This window comes from Epinephelus lanceolatus, chromosome 20, assembly GCF_041903045.1.
Source record: "Epinephelus lanceolatus isolate andai-2023 chromosome 20, ASM4190304v1, whole genome shotgun sequence".
Lineage (NCBI taxonomy): Eukaryota > Metazoa > Chordata > Actinopteri > Perciformes > Serranidae > Epinephelus > Epinephelus lanceolatus.
In genome coordinates, this window is record NC_135753.1 from 27,172,665 (window position 1) to 27,196,992 (window position 24,328).

At 40.3% G+C, this 24,328-nt stretch overlaps 1 protein-coding gene across 3 annotated transcripts; it reads right to left on the reverse strand.

The window, feature by feature from the left end:
• Positions 1–709: 709 nt before the first annotated feature.
• Positions 710–24,328, reverse strand: tlcd4a (TLC domain containing 4a). 3 transcript variants are annotated; one of them, XM_033639250.2, is made up of 7 exons: positions 23,825–24,328; positions 17,902–18,071; positions 16,522–16,611; positions 12,087–12,145; positions 11,785–11,879; positions 5,651–5,724; positions 710–4,185 (listed from the first exon to the last, which is right to left on the reverse strand). In XM_033639250.2, the coding sequence occupies exons 2-7, from the start codon at positions 18,054–18,056 to the stop codon at positions 3,867–3,869; spliced, it is 792 nt and encodes a 263-aa protein (XP_033495141.1). In that variant the 5' UTR covers positions 18,057–18,071; positions 23,825–24,328; the 3' UTR covers positions 710–3,866. The 3 variants fall into 3 exon arrangements, with proteins under 3 accessions (XP_033495141.1, XP_033495140.1, XP_033495142.1); XM_033639249.2 differs by lacking the exon at positions 23,825–24,328 and adding an exon at positions 20,038–20,190; XM_033639251.2 differs by lacking the exons at positions 16,522–16,611; positions 23,825–24,328 and adding an exon at positions 20,038–20,191.

The following is a 24,328-nucleotide window of genomic DNA, read 5'->3' on the forward strand; positions in this document are numbered from 1 at the left end:
CTGGAAGATTTAAGAGCACTGAACTCTTTTTTTTATTTGAATGTATAATAATAATAATATTTTACCTGTTCTACCTCAACTTTCCATCTTGTTTTAGTATTTTTTACTGTTCAATAAATGTTTCTTATTTTAAACTTGAGACCTGTAATATTTGTTATCATTGTGTCATTTTTTTTTTATGTAAATTGAGGGAGCAAAAGCAGTATCGGCCCCAAATATCGGCTCAAGAAAATCGGCAGTCCATAATCGGTCATCGGCTAAGGGTGATGGAAAAAAATCGGTATCGGCATCGGCCCTAAAAAATCCATATCGGTCTATCCCTATTATGGACCCTTATGACTTTTTGGATTCTTCGTTCAGCTGAGACATGCCAGAAACACAAAGTTTTCCTGATGAATTCAACCTAACACAGGGTGAGTAACTGATATACGAATCATTTGGGGGTTGAAGTAAAAAGTCAGCCATGCAATTAACGAAGAAAAATGAGCTCTTCATATTTATTGACTTTAAAAAAAAAAATCTGTAAACTGCTTTATAAAGGCAAATGGGATCTTGTGAGCAAAATGAAAACAGACAATTATGTCTTCAAATAATGGTGAGACGAATTACATTATGATCTTGGCAGCGTAACAGAACTCATATTTAAGACATTAGATGCTGATTAGTTTCGTGCTTTAAGCTTCATGTTAGAACCCAAATGACACACATCACGAGTTAATTTGGTATTTATTGTAAAGAACAAATGAAAATGCAAATGACAAATATTTTTCGTTCCTCCAATACATTCATAGAATGTCACTAAACACTCCACCTACTCGCATCTCTCCACACCACATTCAGAACAGAAACACCAACACCAGTTTGACTACGCGACAGCAGCACCATGCTCTCTGTCACCACAGCATCTGCTCCGTTGTACGTCTGCCTCTCTCGGATTATTAAATTAAAGACAATGGTACGCATATAACGCAAGATGCTCGTAGGATTAATGTTTATTTGCACTGCCCAGATTCTTATAGGCTGCGCTGATTAGTATTCAAGTATTCCCTTTACTGATTACTTCTGTGCTGCATTATACTAAATATCTGCCTTATGATGCTCTCGTCACATCATCATCATCATCACCGTCTGTGGATTACATTATGTGGCACAGTACAAGAATAATGTTTAAGTAAACATTATGTACATGTACTAAGAGAAAGGAAAGAGAGAACAAAATTTGTCTTGCAAATGTATATGCTAGTTTGTTTACAGTGCAATCCCCATGCAATACCACATGCAGTTATAGAGGGTGCATGAAGAATATTGACCATGCATGACCTTGCATACAGAGCCACCCCTGATTCTGACAGAAGCGCCCCGCTGTCCTGAAACCCCTTACATGATTTCTGTTTAATTCCAGTGAAATATTAACAAACATCCTGACTCTGTTCTAAGATGTGAGATGGTGATATCCACATGTAATGTAGATGACGTCCACCCAGGTCTGTCCTGTTCCAAACGCACTGCCTTTGATCGAATGGCGTGAGAGATAAAAGTCTTTCACGCCTGTTTTTTAATGCTGAACTCCACTGAGCCTCATCTAACTAGCTACAGCGTGCAGAGATGGTTGTGTAAACAGAATAAGTCTGAACCATCAGATAACTGGTTGGCACTGTTGTATGAAAATGGATATGACAAAAAGTCTTCATTATGGGGTGGTAATGGCTGAAGCACTGGCACAAGTACGTAAATCTTTGTGTTTTTAAACCATAAAAAAAGCACTGAAACAACCAGCCTTAAGCCTCTTGGTTTTACATTTGAAACTATTACAAAGGCCAAACAATCACTTTAGACAGGCATCAGACATGGAAAACATTTCTCAGTGTTGTAAGGAGTTGGATGTAACAAAATATTAACTATGCAATCATAAGTTGGTTTTTAAAAAGGCAACGGAATCAAACGCTGAACATATCAAGGCGGCTTTCGAAAAACTAGCAATCCCTGTATCCGTTTCACAAAACATTTGACAGAAGCTTCGGATGTACAGCTCATATAAAGATACATTTTTACAGTGAAAATTCAAGTACATGTTCCGTAAATCAACGACTGATCGCAACTTTTTTATTTGAACAAATGATACATTTGTCGTAAAAACCTTTGAACAGATTTGCTCCTGTGTTCAGTGTTCGATGACGAGCTGCTTTGTCAGTAGAATGATGCTTAGGAAAACAATTACAACATGAATCACCTCATACTTCTGCCCACTAACGACAAAACGCAATCCTTGTATCAGTGGAATAAATATGAAGTGTAATATTTGTTTAACAGCTGATTGATCATATGTAACATGAGGCAGAAGCTATTTGTATAACAATGCTTTAAAAAACAACAAAATGTTTTTGACAAATGCAGCCATTACCATCTGAAACACTGATTGTTGTATTTAATGTCATATCAAACTCATGTCTGCAGAAACAAATTCATTTAAAATGTAACAAAAGCATGTACTGAATTCAATTTGCTGGATAAAACGTCCAATTTCTTCATGGTAAACACACATAGCAGCATGCAGCTTGTTGGCAAAGTGTTGCCCGGGGGTAAAGTTGTGCCTAAAAGATCATAAATAGCAAGTGTGATCATTATATAAACGTAAGGTCACCTGACGCTGGAAAACTATAGGAGTGTCAGAACATTTCCCATCAAACCTTTTAGCATAAATGGACATGTCGAAGCAGTTGCCCTGTCGTCACGCTGCCTTTAACTTTCATTTTTTAAGGTTTGTATATGACAGATTCCGCATTAGCGATCCAAATCAGCTTCACCCCTCAACATGCATCGAACAATGTGAAATAAATATAATCATGGCTCCCACAAAACAGTGTTTATGCAATGATATTTTCCATTCTGTGAAATATCAGGCCGTGTACGCATTAAATCATGTGGATTTAAATATTCGATGAAAACTGTTGGCTCAACATTAATACAGAAAATTAATGTTCTTGCATTCAACATACAAACACAGCAGTGACATTCAGTTTCCCTTTTAGCATCGCTAAGGTACTCTGTACATCCTTTTCATTAAAAACGTTATCTTTAATCCAATCTGCCTCGACCCCAGCAAGACAAAAGACTACATACAGTGTACCAATGCCCGTTCAACCCTGCATTATATAAATCAACTTAAAATGCAACCAAGACTCGCAATATTTCTATAGACGTCTTAAAAGGCTGGCTTTTTAAATGAACCTCTTAACTGAATGACAGTGGGTGAGTGATGAACGGATTTATCCATCTCTGTGATTGCACTTGATGTAATCCCATCTTGTGTCTGTCAAGTCCCTGCAAATTAAGCTCAAGACTGACCATCATTAAGGAATCACTCAATGTTTTCGAGGTTCCCTAAAATCTTTGCCTCACTATCATCGACAGGTATTCACCATTTTTATTCTGGGACTCAGGGAGCAGTAATAATATAAAAACAAAACAACAAAACATTGAAAAGTCTTCTGTTGAGCACTGAGTATGTAAAGAACGGTAAACTTTTTGACAATTTGTGTTTGGGCTAACAGTCCATTGTCCCAGGACGAAACTCTTTTGTGTAGTGGTAAATTGTTCAAGAGAAAAATAATTGGCCATGCACACAGAGTATTGCTAGGAGGTCATTTCATGGCTTAGGGATGGCCACTTCAACGGTCCATCAGTGTATCTCAGTGACTGTACCCGCTTTCCAGAAAAAGCTAAGTTTCCCTCATTTACATTCGGTCCTGTAATATCACTCCTTGGTGTGACAGGTGAGTGTCCAAGCTCCGGCTCCCCAGTGCACTGAGAGTGACATCAGTTTGTCTCCATTGTGGCGTTTTCTCACCACTGACACCCTGGTTCCCTTAATCCGTCTTCCCATTCTCCTGAGGTGCGCCAGCTTTGCTCTGGCGTGCCGAGCGCAGCACTTTGTAACAGCCGCGGGCGATCTTATGCATCCACATGACGTTCATGATGTCCAAGCAGATACTGGAGCAGATCCAGGCTACGCGGCCACCCCAGGGGACCTGGTAGAAGGCCTCAGTGCCATAGACCGCATACATGCGGATGTAGTAGACTGGCATGACGGCGATGCGGACCATGAAAAAGACTACTGCCATGGCAACGCCATTCGCCATGTTGGGCCGGGAGGACTTGGGATAACCTAGTACCTCAAAGAACCAGCTGAAACACAACACACAGTTTAGAAAACAGCGTCTATGCAAATATAAAAATGTTTAAGACAATCACGAGTAACTTAACACTTAACAACAACAGTTACGTCACTGCTGTCTGAAGTATGTTCGGTATGACGTCAGCTTTATCCAGGTAAAAGCTTTAAAAAGGATGGGTAATCAAATAATGTGAACGCAAAGAGAAGATGCCCAGAAATGTTTCATAGGGTTGCCCAGAAGGGGTCGCTAAAAATCTTGGGGTGGCACCAAAATCAAAAGCCATAACTGAATTTCAGGAGTTCCACAATGCTTCTGAAGTACTATATAGGCTTGTTGAAAACTATGTCAGTATGAGAGATAAGGAACTGCATACTGAGATACTTGGTTTCTTAGTTATTGTTACTAATTACCTGAAGTGCATAGACGGATACTGACAGGCCTACCGTTAACATTTTGAGTTCCACAACAATCCTGATTTAATGTTATGTATCTGTATACACTAGTGTTGTAGTACTCAAGATCAGTCTTGGTCTCAAGACGATTATTTGAAGGTCTTGGTCTCGTCTCGGAACTGACCACACTTTTACTCGGTTCCACATTTTATCGTGTCACGTAGTGTGGAACTCGCACTGGTCTTGACCCATTTAAGTCTTGGTCTCGTCTCGGCCTTGATACACTCTGGTCTTGGTCCGTTTAGGTGGTCTTGACAAGTGGTTCCCAACTGGTACCGCCAGAGGGTCGAGATTTCTCCTTAGTCATTAGTTTAAGGTCCACACAGTTAAATACATTCACCGTCATACTTGCGTTCGGCCATGTCGTTGAGCTCGTTTGCTGTCTCTGTCAAGTAGCTGTTGGTTAGTCACTCACTCTACAGCACTCTAATGTTTTTTACAAACTTGATATGTTTGCAAGTCACTGGCGGTCCATTGAGAATGGACCCACGACCCACTTTTGGACTGCAACCCACCAGTTGGGAACCACTGGTCTTAACTACAACACTGGTATATACATGTGTTAGGTGATTCAGTATTCTTCAAATAGGGTTGTTGCCCTTTTCCTTAAAAAAACAAATATACAGCCTTAATTTGAAGACGTACATTAATTGTAATGAACAAATGATTTACTGGATATAAGCCGATGCAGATCAAAAACAACTGAAACTTCTCCTGTATGCCAAACTTGTAGGAGAACGACAGTGGCCGGAACGTAAACTCGAATGGCCCTACTAGAACCAGTGTTTGATTTGTCCTTTCTGGGATACTGTAGAATAATATGACAGACCCGCTCAATATGAATTTAAAAACGGCTCATTCTAAGGTAACAAAAACACAAGGCTTCTTATGTTCAGGTGATTATACGCTAACGAAAACATAGCTATGAATATCATGTTCCCTTTCTGCCAATATATTCCCCTAAATCCTACACACTGGACCTTTAAGACCCAAAGTCCAGTTCATGAGTAAGCAGGTACGTACCGCTGGTTCACACATGGTGTAGAAAACTCAGCAAGCAGACGGAAGTTAGCAAAATAAGGCAACATTCCTTGGCCCTGGAAGAACAAGGTAAGAACAGGAAGACAACGAAACATGAAAGGGACAAAAACAAGACAGCGAGTCATTTGGATCAGCCGGCACGAACCTGATGCTCCGCCAGCTCCTCACAGTAACTAGGTAACTGAGGTATGCCTGCGTTTCCATCTTTGGAGATATCCATACAATATCTCATATTTCAAGACAAATTTTTACTGTGTGGGGACCTCAGGTCTAAAAATAGATGAAGTCGTCACCAAATATAGACCTATTCGGCAGGTCTAACAAAAGAGCCGTCTCCTTCTGGGCACACAATTAGTCTTAAGCCAAAATTAGACTGGTCTTTAATTTGACTTCCTAATGATTCATTCTCCTCATCTAGTGTGAGCAGAGGCTCGTCCTCGCTGTAACAAGGACATAAAGAACTGGCGATGTGCCAATCAACAGATGAACTCTTTTAGTTTTTAACCTGGGACAGTTGTTCATGATAAAACACATTTGTCTTTGAATCAAAAGGGTTCATTTCCTTGGGAGCAAGACTGTGCTGACCGTATTTAAGGCAATCATTGTGTTTGAGTATCAGATATCTTTTATGTGATGTTGGTATTTTTGCTTGACAATGGCAAAAAATGAAAATGGTTCATCCTCTTAGGAGTATGGCAATCTTTAGGATTCATATTGGAGAATACTCAGCCAATTTAATGGAAAATTAGCTCTCTTTTTAGATAACTTATTACAGAATTGAGTGTCAACATACTGACAGAAATCATCCCCTTGTAGCCATTTAAAGTTATATATTAACTTTAAATGTATGGAAATATGGCCCGTAACTCTAGGTGCTAGAGAGGTAGAATTGCTGACCAACACTGGGCTTGCTCATAGTGAGACCATTAATGGTTTTGCCTCATATAAACTTAAACTAAATAAGTGAATAAGCAACATCTTCATCATATAGCCTCTAAAAACCCAAACACAAGAAGCAATATGCAAAAATGAAGCATTTTTGCATTTATTGACATAATAATCACTGATGCATCCTTACACCACACTATATGCTAACTACTTCTAACTCACACTTCATCCAGAGAGCAGAAAACATCATGTAAAGACCACACAGCGCGGCAAATCATCCGAATAACATCTCGGTACTGAGCAAATATTAACACAGCACAAGCTTTGATATACTGTACAACCATACATACAGTCAGCCAGCCACTGTTTGAAGGAGCAATCAGAAGCCATGCAGAGTAAAAGCAATAACTGCCACACATGTCACTGTTCAGGAGATCAGGTCCCCAAATCAATGCTGTCTTGGGTGTGAGATCATCTTCAGCAGGTTAGTGCCTGAGCTCAAAGCCTGTGATGTTACCTGATCAGTAAAATACACAAACTACTGACAGTAGTTTTTGACCTGAGCAGAAGCCACTATGACGCTCTACATTAACTTGAGCTTGTATTGCTTTATATCCACTCACACAGTTTTCAGCTGCTGTTTAATAAAATGAAGATGATCTTACAACCAAGATGCTTTCAGGACACGCCATCTTAAACACCGCTGACCCGACCCTCCTTGCTTAATCAAGCACTCGGATCAAAATGGAGTTAAAATTGTGCCATTAGCCAAATACATTTGACTCAAGTGTTCGGACTGAAAGACAGCATTGTGACTTGCGTCTTAATTTTAACTGCAATTGAAACTGTTTGAGTTTGACTCGTGTTCTGAAACTGAATTTTGCATCCTAACCATACCAAATTCAGAACACAAGTCCAACTCAAAATTAAGATACAAATCACAGCGATCAGTCTCACTACAATACCCACGAAGAACATGTAGTTCAAAGTTATCTGGCTAGCGGCCTGGCTGTCACAGCACGTAAAAGAAAACTTACCGTCAGGGCTGTAAACAAAAGCTGGTCATTAAAACATACTTACTATGCGACACAAAGTTTTTGAACCATATGATGTGTTCTTTCCACCTAGCATTAGCATGCTAGTACGTCTAGGAACTGGTAAGTCCATACTGTGACTGGGCATCATATCTGCTCAGTGCAACACAACAGCAATAGTAGCAGACAAGACAGGAATAAGGGAAGTCCCCATCTAGATCGAGACCTGCTCTGGCTTTCTACATGACACATAACCCTTCTGGTAGTTTTTGCATGAACGGGGATGACACAACCCGACTTGGAATTGGTAGTTTTTGCATGTGGGGTTTGAAGAGGGGCTATTTATGTTAAAGTAAGCGGAGAACACAGAGACAGACAGACAAATATATTAGAAGAAGAAAAATAAATAAAAGATGCCACCACAGTTGGAAGCAAATAAGAAGCAACATGTACGACACTGAGAAGAAAAGCATGCATCTAATATTTACACAGCAGTTATTGTAATATCTTTTTAGTTACGCTACTCTTGACTGTTAAAACACACACACGCACACACACACACACACACACACACACACACACACAAAATACACATTATACTGCTATTAAAATAAATCATAGTTACTTCAACACTGTTTCGACCAAGACATTAGTGGCTGGTTAATCAATAGTCAAATCATATCAACAAGCTCGTGACATTAAGCTGATTTGTATTTACTTTAAATAAATTAAATTACGTTAAATTATATTAATTTGGCTGTGTGCCTCTGGGGTTTAATATTAATATTGAGAAGGCAGAATTTATTGTGTATTTGACATGAAAACTTCCACATAAACACACCCAACACATTAACTAAGAAGACTTTGACAACATATGACACATTCGACTGGGTACAAAACTAAATAAAATGAAAATGACATCAAGGATTAACCTCTCTTCTGCGGCTACAGCAGTGTGTTCCCTACCACTGTTGGCTAATTTCGGAGCATTCACTCTGTTATCCAACATGAATTTCGGCTCTAGTCTGAAGAAAACAGTCATGAGTGTCCAGTAACAGTATGGCCTACTTTGTCTCATTTACGAAACTGCCTTAGATACAGGGGCTTTCTCTGTTCCTCCAAATGAAAGGCTGGATTTACAGTTATGAAGCATATTTTGTTTCAAAGTTGTGACACTGTTTTAATCTTAGTATTATTGTTTGGACACAGATATGTGGGAGAGTAATATTCCACTTTAAAAATGCAATGACGACAGATAAAAAAACGGATGCATATGATATGTGCCACATTATAGAAGAAGAAATCTGTAAATCCAGCCAGTGACTGGAATGTAGATAGGGGGAAGATGTAAATCTGGACTGCAGGGTTTACACTTAACACGTGGTCCGTATAGTTTTGTAATTGTAATCAATTGCCAATGGCCTCGTATCAAAAAAGTTAAGATCAGCTAAAGTATAGGGTCTCATATATAGGCAAAGCAATGCACACTGTATGTCCCTTCGCATTTTTTTTCGGGGAACAAACTGATTTCCCTGTAAGTTTGCTTAACTCAAATAAAATAAAGGAAACTTTAAAGAGCATTAAAAACAGTAACTCTATGGTTGTTCAACGGCCCTGACAGAATGCACACAACATGGTCTTGTCTATCTGGTGATGCGCTATCATCTTGGGGGTCATGTGGATGACATTATCTGAATGTCTTTGTACGTTTTCCCTCATCAGAGAGTCTCAGGAGGAGTGTAAGGAGGAGAAAGAAGAGGCAGAACTAGGCTCCGGCACAAAGAACAGACAAGCGGAAGGTTATGTGGATAGGCAGGTAAGTAATTAAGACCGTTCGTTGGCATGCACAGTAACAAGAACAGGAAACCCTGCCTGTGTAGAATGCTTCAGAGCTGCCAGCATGCACACAGTGGTTACAGGTTAGCATTCAGCTGCGCTAAGCTCAGAGATGTTCAGCTTATGTCAGTTTCACAAAACATTTAAAGGAGGGGGAGGGGGTCAGTATAACAAACAGAAAGCACAGAGATTGTAAGGGCAAGGTGAGGGAGGAGGAGGAGGAGGAGGAGGAGGAGGACGAGGAGGACGAGGAGGAGGGTCATCAGCCAGTACCATCGTTGAGCATTCCATGCAAAAAATACCATAGTCATTCATTTACATAATTATCAACAGATCCTGGCGACCTAGAGGGTTTCAGATTGAACCAAGAGTGAACAGCACTGCCCGTGAACGCTGAGGACACTAAACTGTCTCAATATCTCGATAAGAGCCGACTGTGTGCTAACTGTGCAGCAATAAAGAGTGAGTCACTAATTAGTACTTCAGATGAGTTGGGAAATTATTACCAGGATAATGACAGTGATACAGCCTTCACACCAACAAGGTGATTTATTCTATTATTGGGTCGGCCATCTTGTTCTTTGGTAAGAGGGTTTTTATAGTGCCGCACCAACGATTGCTTAACCTGAATGAAATGTCAAACCGCCGTAACCTTAACATTATCAGTGTTGTTCCTGCAATCATACTGAAGTGTAATGCAATTATGCACTGAATTACTGAGAGTATTATCTCAGGATTATGATAAACATTTTCATGGAACAAAACAATCTGCTGTTGTTTTTATGAATAAACATTTTAATGATCTTGTTTTTCTGAGTTTATTTTTTCGTTAATTCAGAAAAACAAAAGCTGCTCGTGTTTCTAAATTAAGGAGATAAAAATAAAGTTTTCATTAATTTTTTGTCTACTTTTGTTTTTCTGAATTAACAAGATCATTACCTCAGAATTATGAGAAAAGTTTTCGTGGAACAAAAAAATCTGCTGTTGTTTTTCTGAATTAACATTTTAATAATCTCATAAATTCTCATTTTACTGCATTTACAAGATTTTTTTTTTCATTAATTCAGGAAAAACAAGTAGAATTTTTTTTCCCAAGTCTTGTGTTTCTAAGTTACCAGGATAATAATAATAAAGTTTTCATGAATTTTTTTGTCTTTTATTTTTCTGAATTAACAAGATCATTATCTTAGAATTATACGAAAAGTTTTCATGAAACAAAAATCTGCTGTTTTTTTTTTTTTACTGAATTTACATTTTAATAATCTCATAAATTCTCATTTTTCTAAATTTGCAAGATATTTTTTTCATTAATTCAGAAAAACAAGCAATATTTTTTTTCAAATCGTGTATTTCTAAATGACTGAGATAATAATTATTAAGTTTTCATGAATTTTGTTTTTCTGAATTGACATTTTAATAATCTCATATTTTTTTCTGAATTTATATGATTATTTTTTCACTAATTCAGAAAACAAAAGCAGATTTTTTCAGAAAACAAAAGCAGATTTTTTTTCCAATCTGCTCCAGTGTTTCTAAATTTCCGAGATAATAATAATCATGAAAATTCTTTTTTTTTTCTCTGACAACGAGATTATTTTCTCGTTAATGTGGGAAAACAAGCAGAATTTTTTTTTCCAAGTATCAATTCCGTTTTTTCAGAAAAACAGGGCATTTTTTCCCCTAAGAAACCTTCTTAAAAATTCCGAGATAACACTCTTGTTAATTCTGAAAAACAAGAGCAGAATTTCCATGAAAATTTTTCTAACAATTCTGAGATAACATTCGTTAATTACAAGAAACGTAGCAGATTTTTTCCCCTCAACTTAATGCATTACACGTGTGTACACTCCTCACATCATTTTGACTGATACTTTTTAGATCAGTTGTTTCCAAGCAAGCTAAAAATACTCCCTCTTAGTCCTTATACATCTATCTTGATAACAAAACTGTGCTGGTAAACATGGACTCCTGCTGGAACACACACTATGTGTCATGCACAAAAATACAGCAATCAATACTTTAACTCTCCGACTGGTGTGTTACTTTCTATATAAGTTTTTCTTCCACTTCCACTGAAAGCATTCAAGCCAAAGAGGTGGACTTTAAACTTCCATAAGGTGTCCTTCCCTGTTGTGTTTGTACAGTCTGGGGTGCATCACTTCTCCCACTCGCTGACCTTGTCTTGTGCATATTTAACTAACAAGGGGTGCGTGGCCGCGTGGCGACAGTCAGGGACACTTACTGAACAGTGGCTAAATCAAGTAAAGGACCCAGCTTGACAGGACACAGCTGTTCACCCTTGGCTGTCTCCTTCCCATCTTGCCTGCACGCTCTGCTATTGGACAATAGGGCACTCACCAGTACATAGTAGTAAGCATACAACGCTGCCAGATGGTGAATTACAAAAAACTTGTCGCCTATCGCCTTCCAATAGTAAAATATTAGCAGCAGATCTGGAAAACAGAAGTACAGGGGAAAGAGAGACACCATGTCATTAGCGTTATCACAACATTTAACGTACATACAACTGAAAAAGATCATACTGTAAACTTAAACGCTTTATTCAAAAATCGTCTGTGTATCTCTTATTTTATTTCCGACCCGCAGCTGAAACACATCTTTCACAAACGTTACCTGGGTAAACTGTATGTTTGCCTTACCAGATATGAGGTAGCCTGTTGTGATGGCAACGTTAGTCTTCACCAGTGTAGGATCTCCCCTATTGAAAAAACACATTTGGTTAAACTGGGTTTGTGTGATTAAATGTTACAAGTCCTTAAAGGGACAGTTTGACATTTTGGCAAATTCACCTATTGCCGTAATCCCTGTAGTCATATGAGTAGGTACATTACCTTTAATTGTCAGTGCCGGCTGTTCTGAGATCGGTGGGGCAGAGCTGCCTGCTGCTCAGCGCACAAAATGGAGGTGAACAGTACAGCCCCCTCTCTCCCTCAAAACTAATCAAATACACCATCAAATGACTCCAAAACGCTCTAGTGGACAACACACGGCTTGCGCATTCCCCACGCTATGAAATAATAATGTATAATTAAGTAACATTACGATACATGAAGCAAATACTCGGAACTACTTTCTTGAGTAAACCACTGGGCAGAGTGACACAGTGCGCACCTGAGACAGTTGCTTGCAGCCTTGCATTTGCGGTATCGTCAGCTGGACGCAGCAGAAAGTTTGAGAGAAGTTTACAGAGTGTTGTTGTAAATCATGGTTTACACATGTATTGTAAAAGGTTGCGGTATCAAGCCGAAGACATGGAGCAGAGTGACGTATACGGACAGGATGAAACAATGGCTATTTGTGTGGACATCGATCCCAACACGCCTGTGGAAAAGGTCCAGAAAATGTTTGTTTGCTTCAACCATTTTTTACCGGAGGACGACGCTGAAAGGATGGAGCACAGAAGCTCAGGAATGGTTCAAACGCTTTTCTTGAAAGATACTGCCATAATGAGCGTTGTGTATTTTGCTCAGCAATCTCTCTGCTGTAACATTACCTCCATGTTGAGTAACATTAGCCTACAACCCAAGCATGGTAAATAAGGCTAAAATGCAAATGTTGTTGTGGTTATGTTATGGATAAGTGCTTGCTCAGAGCATATAGTGAAGTGACTGGCATTACTTCTCATTGTTGGGAATAAACGACTGCTAGGGAACATTTTATGTTGTTGTTCCTTCAGGAGTTGTGGTGATTTATGAGTGTGGAGTTAGCATGTTCTCCCCATGTTCCAGTGATTATTTTGAGGCGTACTCTCGTCCCATCCCACCATCAACATATGTATGTAACATACAGTCACTGGCCACTTTGTTAGGTACACCTGTGTAATCTAATGCAGTCCAGTAGAATGGCTATACCATGATTTTTTCCCCGAAGCTTATAAATTTTTGGTTATTGTTGACATTGACTAGAAAGTGATGATTCTACTTTGTTTATTATTGAGGTCATAGTGAATGGTGGTGGTGTACTGGGGTGGCCTCCTAATTTTGTCTAATTGAGAGGGACAAAATATTAGGAACACTTTTCAATATATTGCACTCCAACACACCAGCACCACCCACTACGACCTCAATAATAAAGTAGAATAATCACCTTTCTGACAATGTCAAGAAAAACTGAAAATGTAAAAGCTTTGTAAAAGTAGAATGTGTGGCAGAGCTGTTGTATTGGATTGTATTAGATTGCACAGGTGTACCTAATAAAGTGGCCCTTCCAAAACCTGTAACTCTTCCTCTGTATATTCTGGCTCAAATAAATAAGGTTCTAGGTCTTGGTTAATATGTAAGAATATAAAAATGAATAAGAAATCATCATCGTCATCCACCAGAAAGTCCGCCATGATCAGCAGTCGGCTTCTTCTCAACAAACTTGCTTTGATGACAGGAGTAACTCCACTAAACAAACGCTGTTTGAAATCACTCCGCACAGCAAGTACTGTATGTCTGGAATGTAGTTCCGGCTCTGCATTTGGCTTCAAAACAACTCTGTCTCGTAATATTACATTATTATTTCATAGCGTGGTGAATATGTAAGCTACAAGTTGTCCACAAGAGCGTTTTGGAGTCATTTGATGGTGTATTTGATTAGTTTTGAGGGAGAGAGGGGGCTGTACCATTCACCTCCATTTTGTGCGCTGAGCAGCAGGCAGCTCTGCCCCACTGGTCTCAGAACAGCAGGCACTGATAATTAAAGGTAATGTACCTACTCATATGACTACAGGGATTACGGCAATAGGCGTAGACAAAATGTCGAACTATCCCTTTAAGTGTAGGTGTTGGAAATATCTGACTTTGCTGACGACTTGTGGCTGAATCAGTAAAGAAACTGAGGTAGACAGCATCTTAATACATAAACCACTCCCAACCTACAGGGGATTTCACATTTCCATAACGCAGAGGCAGATAACATCAGTAAACTGTCATGCTTTCAGTACTAGAACAGCACAGTTCATATTAATACAGGTGAAACGCTTACCGCTAACAATTCTTGGAAATTTCTGATGTGCGTTTGATTTCACACACAGAACATGCAAAACCATTTCTAGATGTTATCAGCTGAAGCTAGTTAGCTCGCTCCTTGAGTTGGCTGAAAACTGTCTCCTGTTGACTTTATAATGCTTTCAGTGACATTCTTTTAAAATGAGAACCATTAAAAAAGGATCTTAAACATGCACTAGACATCTACATGCACAATACAATGCTAAGAGGTTAAAGCTACATGTCAATATCTCACAATTTGGTGATCTTACATGTTGTTCTTATCGTCGAAGATAGTGCAAAAATATTACGAAACATGAACAACTCTCCCAAATCCAAAATTTGAGTGCTAAAACTCAGATTTGTGATGCTATAGGGTATTAAATCTGGAGCTGCTCCACTGACAATGAATTGGGAAAGATGTTACTTGATGTCACTTGAGAGCATCCATGGAAATGTTCTGATTAGAGCTGCCCCCGACTAGGAATTTTCCTAGTCGACCAATAGTCATCATTTAGGGCCATTAGTCGACTAGTCGTCCGCATGTGTACGATATTAATTTAATGATTAAATGATATATTTTGGTGGTTTGAGTTGAAGGTGTGAGAAAGAATAGTATCAGTAACATTGTTAACACTGTGCTACATTATAGAGAAATACAAAACCATACTAATGAGCCTTCATTAATATAGGCCTATATTTTATCTACAAGTGCACGTCACACACTGAGCGAGCCGCCTGTTAATGACGCTGTGGGCTAATGGGCATGTAGCTACTTCCATGTTTCAGATGATACGTCATGTTTGTAGTCGACCAATGAAGATGAGTTTACATATCACCTTGGGTTCGTCCTTCACCTTCAAAATGATCCCACACTTTGGATTTCCTGCCCGACATGTTATTAACTAGCCTGTGGAATAACTGCAGGTACCAGCCCTGGAAATTAACCTGACTCCTGTCTGACTGCTGAGCATGGCCACTTCCTGTGTCTGTCCTTTCAAATTAAACTCCCACATGGTCCAGTTAAATAGGTTTTGGTTTATTTTGACAAGGCGCAGCTCCTAATAGAGTTTCACCTTTTTTTTGTTTCGTTTTCTGAGACTAAGCAACCAGTGAATTCTTGCCGACTAATGACCTTTCTGTTTGAGTATTGGGGGCAGCTCTAGTTCTGAGTATACAGGTACATTTTCTGTGTTAGAACTGAGAATGCTGGGAATAAAAAAGAAAATACAGTCTGTGTGGGTCCACAAATTCAGTCTCCCATTCACTGTCCAGCTCCAGACTTTACACCCTATGACATCACGTTTGAGGCTTACCTCTCTGGTTTCTGGCTTTGAGAGAGAGTAGCTCATGTTCACAAATACTGATCGAACTTTCCAAGGCTATGGAAATACCATACTGGAATACTTGATTCAGGTGGTGTTCCCCTTTAACAATAGTCTAACTGCTAACCTAGCCATGCTACAGCTGCTTAATTGCAGCTTAGTATACTATGTAGAGGGGTCCCTGCTCCACCTTTCGTTCAGCTCAGGGGTCACTGGCCTGAAAAACATTAAAGAACTTTTCACTGTATGAGATAAATAACATATGACTTTTGACATACGTAATACTATCTTGGGTAACAGGTTTGGCCAGGGTGCCGGAATGCTGATGTTATCCTCGTGTCCTCATCTCTGATACAAGCATGTGTTGGCTCCTACACGGTGGATGCCACAGCTCTAAACAGGGCTTTTGCCAACGTAACCTCTTAACCCACATAACAATGACGTTAGCTGTATGCTAACGTGATCTCTTGGCCTTGGAGGTAATGTTAGGTCATGATCAAACAAAGCATATGTTAAAGCATGCAAACTCACTGTCCAAACCATTTCTTACACGATTGGTTTTGGTTTTTGGAAGAGTAAAAAGGAGACGTGATGTTCTCTACTCTTTGAATACCATGAATTCGTCTTACTTGAACCCAACTGACCCTGCTTCAACATGTAGACAAGTCAAAAGCTTTGCAAAGCTATGACTGGACATTCTGGCCATTTGTGGGAAAAAATGACATTCTGTATAAAATAATCAAAAAAAGAGTTCGTGCGATTCACAGCCAAACTCTCACCAGACTGGGTCTTCATTGACGGCATCATCGAAGAACAAGATGTAGAGACAGAAGATTCCCACTAACAGCGCATGAAACGTTGACACTGTCCTGAAATGCAAACACATACAGCCTTGATAATCCACTCCTGTCCAACAAGGGCTGACCGACACATGTCAGAGATTTTGCGTTCAATAAGCTTGCCAAAGAGTATTTATCACATTTCAGAAGTGCCTTGGAGCTGCTCTGTGGTTTACACTGCTGAATTTTTAGTACTCACAGTGAATCAACTGATTGCCTGTCAGGGCTGCACACAGATTCAGACCAATTAGACTAAGAGATTAAACACTGCTGAAGGGTCAGGCAGAGCAGCACACAGTCCCAGTCAGTCACCGAGGCAGTGAGACAGTCCGACAGTTCTCAGCAATCAGTCAGCGAGACACAAAGACAGCCGCACCGACTGTAAGACAGCTCTGGCAGAATCTGTAAAGTCATGGGCCTCGACAGGGATCCCAATTGCCCGGATCCATCGCTGCTAATCATTCACTTTCATTTGCTCATAAACCATGTGACCATTTCAATTTCACAAGTGCTCTCATGAGTAATAAACTGCATATGAGAGAAAATGAAAATGAGTGATTCACACAAGTTGGACGAGGCTGGATCACTCCAAACCCTCTTGTCCACTGGACATTGGCCTTCAGTCTACAGTGCAGGCTTTTACTGTGCTCAGATCACTGCAGCCTGTCTGTCTCACTCAAGACACTTTTCGTTCCAGTCTTGTTGTTCTCGCCAGTGTCTGCAATGTTCCCATAACAAGTTAGCAGATAAAACAGCCGCACGACAACAGATGACACTTGGTTGTTGTTTGATCAAATTGTCTGTTCATCAGTTATCAAGACTTTGTCCCCGAAGCATTCCTACGTGTCTGTTCAGACTGAACTGTGAAGATAAAACAGTAGACTGTGGGTTCAGTAAAATACCATGCCCGACAGGAATGGTGGCATCAGATATGAAAACTTTTTGAAAAATAGAGATAAAGTTTTCTTTATGTTTTACAGTCTGTAAAAACAAAATATGAACTAAAGTTAAACGTTGAAGGGATGAGGTTAAAATGACAACATGCACAGAAGTAAGGGTTGAAATAACACTCCAGGTCCTGTTCCACTGAGTTTTGACCATGCTGTCGGCACCTTCCAACAGTGCCATGTGGAGCAAACATTGCAAAACACACAGTGCGTCCTACTAGTGAGTCAGATACTTGTGTCACAGGAAATATGTGGGTTGACTGCGACAAACCCCCCTCGGGCCGACATCTGATCTGAGAGTTGTGTCACACTCTCTGCTGTACATGTAAATAATATTCGGAGTCATTGCAATAAAACGAACATGTCGGGTCACCTTGAGTTCCATTCCACCTTCTGCTTGTCAGTGAGGTTGAGGAAGCCGGAGCTGATGCGCATGGACACCCAGGGGCTGACTTTGTGGAAGAGCCACTGGAAGGTGATGAAACTGGTCACCGAGATGGTGAGAATAAGCTGGCTGAATGGGTCCATGGCCACCCAACCCCACTGTGGGAGGAAGGGGAGAGATGGAGAAGGTAAAGGTTAGGAAGAAGGCTGGGAGAGTTAGCCATGCTCCGTTGTTTCATCACAACATTCAGAAAACAGCTACACAGAAACACAAAAACGCATATATGTACACCATTGTCCCTGAAATTCATTCATGAGTTTATACAATATCCCACCCCTCACCCACTCACCCCTAACCTGAGGGTAGCACACACATACGGACGACACTATGAATGAAATCTCATCTATGCAAGCGTAGAACGTACAAGTATGAAGATGTCCACATGAGCCTACGTACACACATACACACTCACACTTTCACTCACGGAAAGCAATCTAAAAATACATATCTTAATCATATTAACAGTCACAGTTCTTCTAAATAAATCTTGCATGTTGTCGCCATCCACTGGACAACCAACAATAAAGCCACGACATCATCTGAAAAAATACATTACAACAAGCCTGCTAAAATGGGTGTTCCTTCCGTGGCTGCTAGGCTAATTTATACAATGTAAAATGCCATAGGCGTGTGCTAATAACACTAGCATGTTGTATTTGTGGGGAAAATGTGTCCAGATTAAGACAAGTGTTTGTCTGTGAATGCTGCAAGTTATAGTGACGCTGATTTGTGTACTTGTGTTTGAAATTGTCTCTGTTAAGCCACGTTTAATGTGTATTTAATGTGTGTTTTGAATCAACTAAACTTTACAACACTTCACAGAAACTTCCGCCGCCAACTAGTGTTGTGGAGGTGTAACTGCAGAGTGACACAGGCACACCACCGCACAAGTAAAAATGCATAGGGTCTGCCGCACAAGTAAAAATCCCCCTTATAGTCCAGGGACCAGACCAAATTTCAGTAATGCATTATGAAAATGTCCATGTCTGTAGATGATATTTTGGTATGACAGACATTCCTGAGTGACAGCTGTGTCACAGTAACCAGCTCATGAGGTGAACCTACCACGAAAGTAAATTGCATTTTAGACGCTGGTGCATATCCTGGTTTAGGCTCATTGTCGGGACATTTTTTAACATTTTATAATATTGTGTTTGGTGTCATATTAAAGGGGACCTTCTTGGTTTTCATTCAAGCCTAATTGTGAATCTTTCTGACAAATATTGAGGCAACTGTAGCCCTTCAAACAGTCACAATGATACGCATTTTTCCACAATTTTCGCCTAAATTATACTATCTTTCAGCCCTCTGGCAACCACAAACATCAGGGACACAAAACTCGTAAACTGGAGTACTCACATGACTCTAAGGATTCAGGAAGTGCATATTATAAAAATACTATTTCATTATGAGACATTATTGTGAGCGATAAAATAGAGGGGCATTATTACTAAGAAATTAACTATCTGGTCTTTATATATTTGTTTAGATGCACAATGAAAATACAGGTTACTCTGGATTATAACAGTGAGGTAAATAACTACTTGTATATTATAAACCAGATTATAAACGTTAGAACATTATCATAATATTATGAGGCATAATAACAATATTAACTAAATTATAATGGTGTGAGAAGTTGACATCCTGTGGGTGCATGGTTCTCATAGGACGACCACGACATATATACATATATTATAAACAGTTAGAGTTCAATATCGATATATTCATGTACTTCTGAAGCCCCATTTGTAGTTCGTGTTTCATACTAATTAAGACTGGCTGCCAGGTGAGCAGGAATTGGACCATTCGTATGATAACCGTTCAAGTCGAATTAGATTCAGGAATTTTTCAAACCAGAAAGAGACATCTGGAGATTTATCACCGATCCAGCTGCTGCTTTCTGAATTTTTGAAATGTACACTCACTATGGAACGCCAATAATAATAGTAATAAAAATACTGAATGAGAAAACAACTACACTGCAGAAAAAATGCATTGATAGTTGGAGCTCTTCTTGTAGTAAGACTGCCACTGGCCTTAACCAGAAAAGGTGGATCTTACCTCACAGGCAAAGAGAGAAAAACTACCAAAGATAATAAGCATCAACTCTCCTCCATCAGCTTCTTTATGTCTTCAGAGCCTCTACAGTAGACTAACTGGCTGAAAAATGTACTAAGTTGAATTTTAACAATGACAAGACCCTTCCTGGGTGTGTGTTACAGAGGAAGTGTGGCTCGTCATACAGAAAACAAAAGTTTCGAGACACTCTGTCTGTACGCTGAAACCAGTCATTGTGGTTTCAGCACAGCTTCTAAAACCACACACACCTTCTTTCCCAGGAAGCTCTGCGTCAAAAAAGGTCAGATAGAGACCCAGTAAACTGCAACAGAAGAATATGCTTTTTAACCCACCCTGGACTTGGCTTTGTTTACTTAAAAACACACCCAAGAGGCAGTGTCCAATCTCCATCAAAAACCTTTTAGTGTCCTATTTTACATATTAAACCAAAGCTACAGTGTGTGTGCTGTAATGACTTCCTCAGTGAAACAAACCCAGAGTTTCCTTTAGTGTACTGCAGGGAAGAGTGTGTCATCAAATTAACATCCACCTTAATAGGGTTAGTCGCAAAGAGCTTCCTGGATTCCTGACTCAAGAGCTTGGGCAAGAGCTTGTTTGTAAAATGATCAATGGCTAAGTATTCCTCTTTAACCAGCAGCTACATGTTAAAACAGAACAAAGTACACAACTTGGCATCCACGAGCATGTGTGCTTTGAACACAATGACAACCTGGTGAGTCACCATGTCAAATACAGACCCCGTTTACATAAGACAGTTACATGAAGTGACACTTGGACGATCCTCGAACCTGAACTTCAGCCTGAATGGCACACAAGAGGATCCAAAGTGACCAAAAACTTTGGCATCTGCTCCTGAGCCATGCACACAGCTGCTGCGTTCACTGCTGCTGGTTGATATGTAACATGCAGGAGGAGTTCGGTGAGTTCACGCTACACACCCAGTGTGTTTAGGAATCACTTTAACGCTGAATATTTTGGGGAACATATAGCCTCCTTACAACTTTTGGAGGATCTGATGATGTTTCATTACATATATTAGCCTGTCCAGTGAATGAGCGCTTGAATTGTATCAGTCAGAGCATCACTGAAGCTGCTCCATTATTTGCAAATGCATGAATCCCACTATATACAGAAGGAATATGTAGAAACAGAATAAATAGCCTTACTCCTGCTACATTGGTCCAGTTGCTTTTTCTGTTCTACGGGATTATGGGAGACTGGTGCCAGAGCTTTTCTGAAAGAGCATCCAATTGGACACAGGTCAGCCATGTGTTGGAAAATGAGAGTGGAACATGGGTACATGGTGTAAAGGGAGATCGCTGCAGGATGGGTCAATAAAATCCATTTCACACTGATACATGATTTAATAAAAAATCCAGGTCTTTAAGTAAAACTGATGTGTAGTAGAACTAAAGCCACCTGAAAATCTGTTTCCTCGTGTATCTACATTTGGATCAAAGTGAGTGTTCTCTATAGGACAACAAAGCTCCAACGTGATCAGCTCTACATGCATGCTGGCTCATAGCCAGTAAATGTATGTCAGTGACAGCGGTCCCCTCCAGCCACTGTGAGTACAGACCACTGAACTGTTTTATGAGTGTTGCCTGGAGCTATTTGCGTAAGGACTGATTTGACTGTCCCAGCTCTTGGTAGGAGGCCAAGTCAGTTAACTTTAGAGACATATTTACATCTCCCAAGAAAAAGAACAGAGTATCTCCCAGCACAGGCGTACTAAAAACACACACACCTCACTCCCTGGAGCTCTGGCCTTGGTGATTTTATACCTGCCTTTGTTCCTGCGTTACGCCAAAGAAATGCTGGAGGACAACAGTGTGTGCCTGACTGAAAGACTTTAGCCAAGAAAGAGTCACCAGGGAACTGAAAGGCCAATTCCACAGAGTCCTCTCCTTTTGCCTGCCTGTAATGCATTAGTGGGACAGCATAAACACTTTCATGTAGCACGCTGCAAGGCAGAAAGACTTTTTGTTATAACATAGAGGGGTACTTTAAGAGCCCATGTTGTGTTTTAACTGAGGAGATATATGTGAGACTACCCTCAGCCGTGCAGGGGAAGGGTTGTTTGAGATGCACACATGTTTGTGTCCTGCAAGCACAGTACACTGTTGCCAAGGGCAAATGGTTACTGAGGTCGCCTTAAGGATACAGAACGGCAACAGCTGAAGCACACTGGTGAGTGTGCACCACACATTTGTTGAACCGTGTGTGTTTCTTTGGCAAACATTTATAAATTTTAAACCCCCCGCAGCAAACAGTGAATTTGCGAAGGTTCTAATGGGCTGCTTGTACACTTCCTGTTAAGCTGTGAATTTCGTTGGTGTGGTTTTGTCGCCCTTAATTCGAGATAGACCTGAGGGGATGCACAAAAAGGGGGCAGAAACTACAACCTCCGATCAAGACTGTACTGTACTATCAACAAATAACACTGTTTAAATAGGCTTTACTGTTAACGATCGCAAACACACCCTGAGGTGTTGGTTTTTCAAGTGTAAATACTGACATTGTTGTATTTTTATTAGCAAAAATGACAATTACAAAATATGGGTCTGCCAACGACTGATTGTTTCTTTTTGTAAAGGGTCATGTCTTTTAATATTGAACTATAATCTCCGATCAGGACTTATGGACGGCATCACAACAAGCAATTATCCTCCTGAGACCCTCCGTCCTCATGTGAGGACATGTCATTTTGGGTTTACTTGACCTTATACTTCATTCTTCTCGATTTAGACCTGCTGTCCTCGTTCGTGGACACTTTTTAGTGCCATCTAGTGGTAGTAAGAGCCCAATACACTAATTTGTATAAAAACAAGATGGCAGCCATCTCTGTTAAGTCAGTCTGCAGCCAATCTCGACACAATCGTGGAGATGGTCTAAAACCTGATCACATTTTATAGTTGATTGGTTGATGGTTTATGTTTATAGTTTGATATGGCAACAAATTTTACCAATTTTAGCAACAGTAACAAGCTAAGACGTTATAGTCGTCTCATTTGAGGACATTAGGGCTTAATTATCATTTACAGTGCTTAGATTTTTATACTAATCACATCCTACTGATCCAAAATAGCTAGGAGAAATTACAAATGCATACCAAACACAAGTTCAGGTCTCAGGAGGTTATTAAAAATGTCCTCATGCTGTCGTCACAAGGCACAAAAGCAGATGTGCATGTCTGAAAATGGATCTGACCATAACAAGATGAAAGGCAGTGTTATTCAGACCCCCACTTATTTATTATTGTGTCAACCCTTAACAGACACTGGCATGTTTAGGCCCGCCGTGCACATAGGCCAAATGTTGTGGGGAGTGATGTTTACTGCCACAGTGAAACAGGTTTGTCTAGGAGAATTATTTTGCCCGCGTCATATGTGCCCAAAACATAACGACTGGGACGTGGGGTTAAAATGCGCTTGCGTAAGACGGGTGGACGTCTTTTTTTTTTTTTTAAGAGGAAACGATAGCCCCACAAAAATAACTTCGCTATGTGCCTCACCGGATCCCATAATAGAGATGCTGGGGCACAATCGATTGCGCGAGGCAAACACACCATCATAGATGTATTGTGCTTTAAAGCAACGCACACATACACACACACACACAAGGCCAATTCACGCCGCATTGCCTGGCCAGCTGCTGTGAAATGTGTGCAGGAGAAAAATAACACTGGCCTGGTCGTGTGTGTGTGTGTGTGTGTGTGTGTGTGCGCACCAGCCGTGTAGTGGAAATATAAGCTCCCAGATGGACCTACCTTATGACTTTCATTAAGATGATATGCGCCTCACTCCCTCAGCTGCTTATGGTTCCGGTTATCGTCCGCCAAGCCGTGTATGTTGAGTCAAAGCTACAGCCATGTCGAGTCATTTTTTTTCTGTGATAAGAGAAGCCCGCCTCTTGCTCCACGCACACGCTAACAACTTGTGGGGGATGCGGCGGTACAGGAGCTCCGTGTCCGCGGCAGCTTTGCGGTGTTTACCGAGAATCCCATCCGACACGAAACGTGCATGATTGCAGAGGTGCGGATCATGCAGCTCGACACTCGATTACAGGAGCGATGATGGGGGGGGGGGTGTTGGTGTGTGAGGTAACTCTCTGCCTCTCTCCTATAGGGCTCAAATTACAGCTGAATTCTTAAAGATACACACACATTGACACTACCACAGTGGCCTCTGTGTCTATTTATAGCCAAGGCTGGTTGGACCGATCCAGGATAAATCAGACAAGATAGCCCAGTAAAGCAAACTGCAGCCGTGGC

Coding starts and splice junctions, on each gene's coding strand:
- tlcd4a (XM_033639249.2), bottom strand. CDS start 20,079: ATGCTTATTATCTTTGGTAGTTTTTCTCTCTTTGCCTGTGAG. Junction 11,880..12,086: donor AACAGGCTACCTCATATCTG/GTAAGGCAAACA, acceptor TCTGTTTTCCAG/ATCTGCTGCTAATATTTTAC. Junction 4,186..5,650: donor ACACCATGTGTGAACCAGCG/GTACGTACCTGC, acceptor GTTGTGTTTCAG/CTGGTTCTTTGAGGTACTAG.